This window comes from Pseudochaenichthys georgianus, chromosome 23 (genome assembly GCF_902827115.2).
Source record: "Pseudochaenichthys georgianus chromosome 23, fPseGeo1.2, whole genome shotgun sequence".
NCBI lineage: Eukaryota > Metazoa > Chordata > Actinopteri > Perciformes > Channichthyidae > Pseudochaenichthys > Pseudochaenichthys georgianus.
The window spans coordinates 2,705,362-2,714,694 of record NC_047525.1 but is presented as its reverse complement, the minus strand read 5'-3'; the positions used below and the strand labels follow the sequence as shown (position 1 = coordinate 2,714,694).

Sequence of the window (9,333 nt, the reverse complement as noted above, 5' to 3'; positions counted from 1 at the left end):
GTGTTAGACTCTGGTTGTTGTTAGACTCTGGTTGTTGTTAGACTCTGGTTGTTGTGTTAGACTCTGGTTGTTAGACTCTGGTTGTTAGACTCTGGTTGTTGTTGTTGTTGTTGTTGTTGTTGTTGTTGTTGTTGTTGTTGTTGTTAGACTCTGGTTGTTGTTGTTGTTGTTGTTAGACTCTGGTTGTTGTTAGACTTTGGTTGTTGTTGTTAGACTCTGGTTGTTGTTAGACTCTGGTGGTTTTTAGACTCTGGTTGTTGTTAGACTCTGGTTGTTGTTAGACTCTGGTTGTTGTTAGACTCTGGTTGTTGTTAGACTATGGTTGTTGTTAGACTCTGGTTGTTAGACTCTGGTTGTTAGACTCTGGTTGTTGTTAGACTCTGGTTGTTGTTAGACTCTGGTTGTTGTTAGACTCTGGTTGTTGTTAGACTCTGGTTGTTAGACTCTGGTTGTTGTTAGACTCTGGTTGTTGTTAGACTCTGGTTGTTAGACTCTGGTTGTTAGACTCTGGTTGTTGTTAGACTCTGGTTGTTAGACTCTGGTTGTTGTTAGACTCTGGTTGTTAGACTCTGGTTGTTGTTAGACTCTGGTTGTTGTTAGACTCTGGTTGTTGTTAGACTCTGGTTGTTAGACTCTGGTTGTTAGACTCTGGTTGTTGTTAGACTCTGGTTGTTGTTAGACTCTGAGAGTAAACACACAGAGACTGAGCGGAAGGAGGAACCTATTGCGGTGAGCACGTTGCACGTTGTAACTTCCGGTTGTTGTTGTCATCTCCGGCTATCCCGTGTGCCTGTTCTGTTGCTGATAGCTTATTAACTTAAACTTAATCGATCGTTTTAAAACTCTTGATCACGGCAACTGCCTGACGTTGTAATCACACGTTACTACAGCTTAAGCACTCACAACTCTCCTTCTCTTAGCGACTGTAACTCCACAGTTGCCTACACTCTTTTCGGGTTTGCTAACGGTAGCTACTTTAGCTTGATAGCTAGCCATGGCTCTTTCCCCACCTTCTGGTGCTATTTCCTGCTCTTCCTGTCTCATGTTTGGTTACTTCCCGGCCTCCCTTACTGGTAAGGATACATGTGTTAAATGTAGTATAGTTGTTAGGTTGGAGGCGGGAATCATAGCCATAGAAGCCCGGCTCCGCATCTTAGAAAGTAACTCAGCTAAAGTAAAGCCCATGTTAGCATGTGCGGACCGGCAAAATGTAGCTCCTCTTAGCCGTCCCCCGGCAACTCCCGAGCAGCAGGGAGGCTGGGTGACTGTTCAGAAGGGGCATAACGCGAAACCCGCAGGTCCCCACCAACCCGTTCACGTATCTAACAGATATTCCCCACTCAGCGAGACACCCGCTGAGAAGCCAACTCTGGTTATTGGTAGCTCTATTATGAGACACGTGAATTTAGAGACCGAAGCCTCCACAGTCACATGCATTCCGGGGGCCAGAGCGGGCGACGTTGAGGCGCATCTTAAACTGCTGGCTAAAGATAAACGTAAATACAGTAGGATTGTTATTCACGTCGGTGGTAATGATGTTCGTTTACGCCAATCAGAATGCACCAAACTTAATGTGGAGTCGGTGTGTAGTTATGCTAAAACAATGTCGGACACCGTAATCTTCTCTGGTCCCCTCCCCAATCTGATCAATGATGACATGTATAGCCGCATGTCATCATTTCAGCGCTGGTGGTGCCCAGCAAACAATGTGGGCTTCGTAAATAATTGGACAGCCTTCTGGGGAAAACCTGGTCTGATTAAGAGAGACGGCATTCACCCTACTTTGAAAGGTGCAGATCTCATTTCGGCAAACATTTCAGGGCTTTGTGGACGTAATCCATGACAAACTGGAGTTGAGACCAGGAGGCAGAGTCGCAGTCTTACACGCTTCTCTGCGCTCTCTCCTAGGCAGTCACCCATAGGAATCCCGAACCCAATAAAATACCCAATATTAGCGGTGTGGGTGTCTGCCCAAGGACAATTTAAGGTAAAACCTAATAGAGGTGTCATACATAATAACCTAATAAAAGTAAATGTAACAACTACTACAGTGCAACAAAACAGGAAGATTAAATGTGGTCTCTTAAACATAAGATCTCTAGCATCTAAAGCAATATTGGTAAATGATTTAATATCAGATTATAATATTGATATATGCTGTCTCACTGAAACTTGGTTGAGACATGAAGAATATGTCAGCATAAATGAGGCCACTCCACCCAGCCATGTCAACACTCATATTGCTCGAGGCACGGGCCGAGGAGGTGGAGTTGCAGCAATCTTTGACTCAAGTTTACTTATCAATACTAAACCAAAATGTAATTATACCTCTTTTGAAAGCCTCGTTTTTAGTCTTACGCATCCGACCTGGAAAACTTTGCAGCCAATCTTATTTGTTACAGTGTATCGTGCACCAGGTCCTTATTCAGAATTCTTATCAGAATTCTCTGAGTTTTTATCAACTTTGGTTCTTAAAACAGACAAAGTAATTATCGTAGGTGACTTTAATATTCATGTTGACGATGATAAAAATAGCCTTACTGTTGCATTTAACTCTATATTAGATTATGTTGGTTTCTGTCAGAGTGTAAATAAACCAACCCACTGTTATAATCACACTCTCGACCTTGTTCTGACTTATGGTATTGAAATTGAGCAACTATTAGTCGAACCGCATAATCCTGCTTTATCCGACCATTTCTTAGTAACTTTTGAAGTACTGTTACTAGACTACAAAGCATTAGTCAAAAGCTCTTGCAGCAGAAACCTATCTGTTAGTGCTATAGCCACATTTAAGGAAGAGATTCAACCAATACTTAACTCGATAGCATGTCTGCATGTAGGGGAGGAAACTTATACAAAATGTACACCACCCCAAATTGATCATGTTGTTGATAGTGCTATAGATGCGCTGCGAATAAAATTAGACTCTGTTGCTCCTTTGAAAAAGAAGAAAATAAAACAACATAGATTAGCTCCATGGCATAATGCCGAAACCCGCAAAATAAAGCAAAAGTCTAGACAACTTGAAAGGATATGGCGTTCCACTAAACTTGAAGAATCTCGTTTAATTTGGCATATTACTCTCAATGAATATAAGAAAGCACTGCGTAAAGCGAGAGCAGCCTACTACTCTTCATTAATAGATGAGAATAAGAATAATGCAAGATTTCTTTTCAGCACTGTAGCCAGGCTGACAGAGAGCCACAGCTCGATTGAGCCTTCTATTCCCATAGCACTCAGTAGTAATGATTTTATGTGCTTTTTTAATGATAAACTTGTTACTCTTAGAAACAAAATTAATGACCTCTTGCCTTCGACCAGTATAGTGTTATCAACAGCTCCCGGAATCGTAAGTTCTAATATTACACTAGATAGTAAACTAGAATGCTTTTCAGCCATTAACCTTGAACAATTACATTCAATGATTCTCTCTTCTAAACCATCCACGTGCATGTTAGACCCAATTCCAACTAAGCTGTTGAAGGAAGTTTTTCCATTAATTAGCACTTCTTTATTAAATATTATGAATATGTCTTTATTATCAGGCTATGTTCCACAATCATTCAAAGTAGCAGTGATAAAACCGCTTCTTAAAAAGCACAACCTCGATCCAGAGGTTTTAGCCAACTATAGACCTATTTCTAATCTTCCGTTCCTCTCAAAAATTCTTGAGAAAGCGGTCGCAAAACAGTTGTGTGATTACTTAAAAAACAATGATTTATTTGAAGATTTTCAGTCTGGCTTTAGAACACATCATAGCACAGAGACAGCTCTGGTTAAAGTCACAAATGATATTCTAATAGCCTCAGACAAGGGACTTGTCTCTATTCTTGTTTTGCTCGATCTTAGTGCTGCATTTGATACTATCGACCATGATATCCTATTGCAAAGACTAGAGCACTTAGTTGGCATACAGGGAACTGCTTTAGGCTGGTTTAGGTCCTATCTATCTGAACGCTCTCAGTTTGTACGTGTTAACGATGAATCTTCCACGCAAACCAAAGTTAGCCATGGAGTGCCACAGGGCTCAGTGCTCGGACCTATTTTGTTCACATTATATATGCTTCCGTTAGGCAATATTATAAGGAATCATTCTGTAAACTTTCATTGTTATGCGGATGATACTCAACTATATTTATCAATCAAGCCTGATGAAATTAATCATCTAAATAAAATTCAAGACTGCCTTAAGGACTTAAAAACGTGGATGACCTTAAACTTTTTGATGTTAAACACGACCAAAACTGAAGTTATTGTACTTGGCCCGAAGAATCTACGAAACAAATTATCTAAAGACATACTAACTATGGATGGCATTAATTTGGCCTCCAGTGAGACTGTAAGGAATCTTGGTGTTATATTTGATCAGGATTTATCCTTTAACGCCCACATAAAATCAATTTCAAGGACCGCCTACTTCCATCTACGTAACATTGCAAAAATCAGGCATATCTTGCCTCAAAACGATGCAGAGAAACTGGTCCATGCATTTGTTACTTCTAGGCTGGATTATTGTAACTCTTTATTATCAGGGAGTACCAAGAAGTCAATCAAGTCGCTTCAGCTGATTCAAAATGCTGCGGCTCGTGTACTAACCAGAGTTAGGAAAAGGGACCACATTACTCCTGTTCTGGCTGCCTTACACTGGCTCCCTATAGAACACAGGATAGAATTTAAAATTCTTCTTCTCGCCTACAAAGCCCTTAATGGGCAGGCGCCATCTTACCTTAAAGAACTCATTATACCCTACTGTCCTACTAGGGCATTGCGTTCCAAGAATGCAGGGTTGTTGGTTGTTCCTAGAATCTTTAAAAGTACAATGGGAGCCAGAGCCTTTTCTTATCAAGCTCCACATTTGTGGAATCAGCTTCCAGTTTGTGTTCGGGCGGCAGACACCCTATCCGTTTTTAAGAGTGCGCTTAAGACCTTCCTTTTTGATAAAGCTTATAGTTAGGGCTGATTAGATTCAGCCCCTAGTTTTGCTGATATAGGCTTAGTTTGTCGGGGGACATCTTACTTCTTCCTTCTCTCTGTCTGTACCTGTGTACTCTCATGTTCCGATTAACCCAGCTTCCCCAAATGTCTTTCTTTTTGGTGTCTATATACGCTGGGATCCGGAGTCATGGATGATCCTGCGGTCCTGTGTCCTGGATCGCGAGCCCTGGATCGCGAGTCGTGGCTGTGGTCCTGGATCATAGGTCCTGGATGGATATCCTCGTGGATTCATCTTCCTATTATACACACATGCATTTCCAAACATCTGGACTACCTATGTTGCAAATGTATTATCTTTTCAATTTACACACGGCATCTATTGCACGTCTGTCCGTCCTGGGAGAGGGATCCCTCCTCTGTTGCTCTCCCTGAGGTTTCTCCCATTTTTCCCTTTAAACTGGGTTTTCTCTGGAAGTTTTTCCTTGTACGATGTGAGGGTCTAAGGACAGAGGGTGTCGTATTGTCATACTGATATTCTGTACACACTGTGAAGACCACTGAGACAAATGTAACATTTGTGATATTGGGCTATATAAATAAACATTGATTGATTGAGACTCTGGTTGTTAGACTCTGGTGTTTTGAAGGTTTTCTTCACCCCTCGAGCTTCCAGTAAACATGTTGCGTAAAAGGGGAGGGGGAGGGGGGGCAGTCAGCGGGTTTACCCTCCCTCTGCAGGGGGGGTGGAGTGCCGTGTCTTGAGATGGACAGCAGCTGTATCTGGGTACACCCTTGTTCCTTTCAAGTGGGGATTTGTGTTTGAGTGCATCCTTGTGTGGGTGTACCTGTGTGTGTTTGAGTGCATCCTTGTGTGGGTGTACCTGTGTGTGTTTGAGTGCATCCTTGTGTGGGTGTACCTGTGTGTGTTTGAGTGCATCCTTGTGTGGGTGTACCTGTGTGTGTTTGTACCTACTGCCCGTCCCCCCGGCATTTGTCTCTGCTGTAACAGGCCTCCTACAAAGCTCAGTGACAGCAGCAGGCTGCGTCCCCTCCGCATTAACCCTTCACCTCACAGCCCCTACAACACATCCCTCTGCCTGCTCCTTGTGGACTCGTGACCTGCTTCCTGGGAAGCCACTTGGAAAGCAGAAGTATCAACAGCTCTCAGATCAGTCCTGCAGGCCAGCATGAGGCAGAGAGCACACCTCGATACATCCATTTACACTGAGTGTGTGTGTGTGTGTGTGTGTGTGTGTGTGTGTGTGTGTGGTGATTGAAACCAGGGTATGCTCCTGTCTGTCACATGTTTGGATACAAAGAACACACACACACACACACACACACACACACACACACACACACACACACACACACACACACACACACACACACACACACACACACACACACACACACACACACACACACACACACACACACACAGCCTTCAGCTCTGTGAGATAACCACTCTTAGCTCGTCCAATTAAAACTGATTAAAGCTGTGCTCACTATCAGCACAGCCAATGAGGAGCCAAGTGTGTAGAGTGGGGTGTCAGCCTGTCAGTGTGCTGCTGGGTATCCCATGTCACCTCTTTCAAAGGTTTTTATTTTGTAGGTATCAAGTCAGGAAGGACACACAAACAGCAAAGACAGGTTCTCATGCGTGTTCTGGCGCTGGCAGGAGGGGCTTCTGAGCGTGAGACCCTCACCCCAAAGGAAGCCTCTCATTCAGGGCCTCTCCATACTCACCGTCTCCTGGCTGAGCAACTAGCCTTTAGCTGCACCTACAATGACTGCTCATCAAATCATGTAATGACTGTAGAACCAAGCGTTGTTATTGTTAACCAGTAGGCAAGTGGAACGCGGAGACGTCACATGCGCTTTAGAACCGGTGAGCCACGTCCATGTGACAGAGGAACAAAGAGATAAACAATCAGCCTGGTTTACAGAAGGCGTTCTGACCCAGCGTGTGGTGCTAAGGATGTGCTCACTTCAGACTGACCTCCACATAGAGCGGTTCGAGACCTGGCTGGTGATGGATTGTGAATGCCTTTGTGCTCTTCCTCAGTGACCCACGGGACGTTCCCTCAGCACGAGGACTCGTACGCATTCGAGGAGGACAGCAGCAGTGAGAGTCTGTCTCCAGAGCAGCAGAACAGCGAGGAGTCAGAGGCTGCTGCCGCTACGCCCTCCTCCTCATCCTCCTCATCCTCCTCCTCCTCCTCACCTGCCCTCTCCTCCCTCCCACAGGTAACACATCTGTCTGTCTGACACCCTGCCAGCTGCGGTCACTGCTTAGCTTCTGCTGTTCTCTGCTGGTGGCATAGAGACCCTGCACTGTACTCCATTGACCTCAGGCCAAAGATCATGTGATCCAAATTCAAACCAGAACAGGTTTTATCACTGTATATATATATATATATATATTAGGGCTGTCAAACGATTACATTTTTAAATCAGATTAATCACAGCTTAAAAATTAATTAATCATGATTATTCACCATTCGAACTATGTCCAAAATATGCCATTTATTTATGTATATTGTTGGGAATGGAAAGATAAATGAAAGCAGGCGGATATATCAATTTAACATACAGTATGTATGTTTATTATAACATTTTTCTGCGTGTCAAAATGAAATACAACCCACACACCTATCAATCATCAAACCGTGGGGTCTTAGTTCATTACGTGTTGATTTCTATCAACGGGGGAGTACTTCAGGAAAGTCGACAGAGGGGGGGGGGGGGGCTAGTGGAGTACTTCGTGACCACAGAGTGTGAACGTTGTGATCAGCTGTTTTAGCGCAGTTCTCCAGTGAGGGGGGGAGTCTCCCTCCGCAGCCGGTTGGCGTAGTTTTGGCACCGTTCCGTTGTACAGACCGACGTTAACAGCAGCCCTGTCTGTGCACACGGAGACCGACTCTGTCGTCCGGTGATCTAACCGCCTTCTGGAAAAGCTTCACAAGTACGTCGGTACGCAAATGCGCTTTGTGACACAAGTGACGGTACGCATTTCAGATTACGCTCATAACCTGCGTACCAGTTATGTGCACCCCTGTACCAGAGCCATATGATTACTATTATATGGCTCTGCCCTGTACTACAGCAACAGTATGCCCCGTCGGGACTTCCTGCAACAACACCACGCCGTTATCAAAGATGTTCTATTGAGAAGACGATCACTACGTGACAAAAGTTTTCAAAACCGTGGCTACTGAAATCAATCTTACTAACTGCTGTCTGTGCAGTTTACTCCGCGCGAGTTGGCGGACTTTATTTTGCTTACTTTAACATCATGTGTCATGGTGGGGATAAGCCATTTCTTGGTATGGGTGTAGCCTACCCCAGCCATACCCTGGCGCTGCCACTGGTGGCACCTATGGGGAGGGCCATTCTGCACATGCGTTAAATGCGTTAAATAACGCAATTCATTAAAAAAAATAATTACCACCGTTAACGCGATAATTTTGACAGCACTAATATATATATATATATATATATATATATCCACCTCCTTACAATTAAATAATTAGCGCTGTTTAAGTGCCTACCTAAACGTCCTGGAACCCTTTTGAAAAAGAAGGAAGACATACTAGGTATACTTCCATTTGAATGAGCGTATACGGACATCACGTACATCCGGCGGGCCCTCATTCTCCTGAGGGAGATCAGCAGCTTGTTAGCATTTAGCTCAAAGCATGGCTGAATATACGGACAGCCGTTATGGACCGGGGGCATACAGGTGTGTGCACTGTATTCACTGTTTGATTGTGATGTGTGACCAGGGACGAACACACCGAGACCCCCCCGCAGATCACAGCCAGGATGAGGGGCTGTCTGCTTCTGACAGGAGCCAGACGTCCCCCCCAATACCTGTCCCTGCTATTGTGAAGGTCAGCTACATGTATGCACTTGTGTGGTTCTCACTGACTGGTGAAGAGCCGCTCACTAATGTCCCCTGCTTCCTCTCCTCAGTCCAAGTCTTCAGACAAGAACCGGCACAAGAAGCCCAAAGATGTGAAGCCCAAGGTGAAGAAGCTCAAGTACCACCAGTACATTCCTCCGGACCAGAAGGCAGAGAAGTCCCCCCCGCCCATGGACTCAGCCTACGCCCGCCTCTTGCAGCAGCAGCAGCTCTTCCTGCAGCTGCAGATCCTCAGCCAGCAGAAGCACGCTCACACACACCCGCACACACACACTCCACAGGCCCAGGCTCAGCAGCGGCAGCCGTCTTTCAGCTTTCAGCCTCACCTCCCCTCCCAAGCAAACAAGTGAGTTGAATCAAAGTACCCCCCCCGTTCTGAAGCTTTTAACTACAGGACAGTGCAGTCTTGTTGTGAATGGAGTCTGCTTGGGTAAAGTCACTCCATGAACATTCAGTGATGTAGAATG

General features: G+C 44.6%; 1 protein-coding gene across 1 annotated transcript in view; it reads left to right on the top strand.

The window, feature by feature from the left end:
• Positions 1 to 9,333, top strand: part of myocd (myocardin) — a 35,451-nt gene that overhangs the window by 6,847 nt on the left and 19,271 nt on the right. Inside the window, 3 exon segments of the mRNA XM_034112317.1 lie at positions 7,007 to 7,188; positions 8,727 to 8,834; positions 8,917 to 9,212. Of these exon segments, the coding sequence (XP_033968208.1) occupies positions 7,007 to 7,188; positions 8,727 to 8,834; positions 8,917 to 9,212 (586 nt within the window).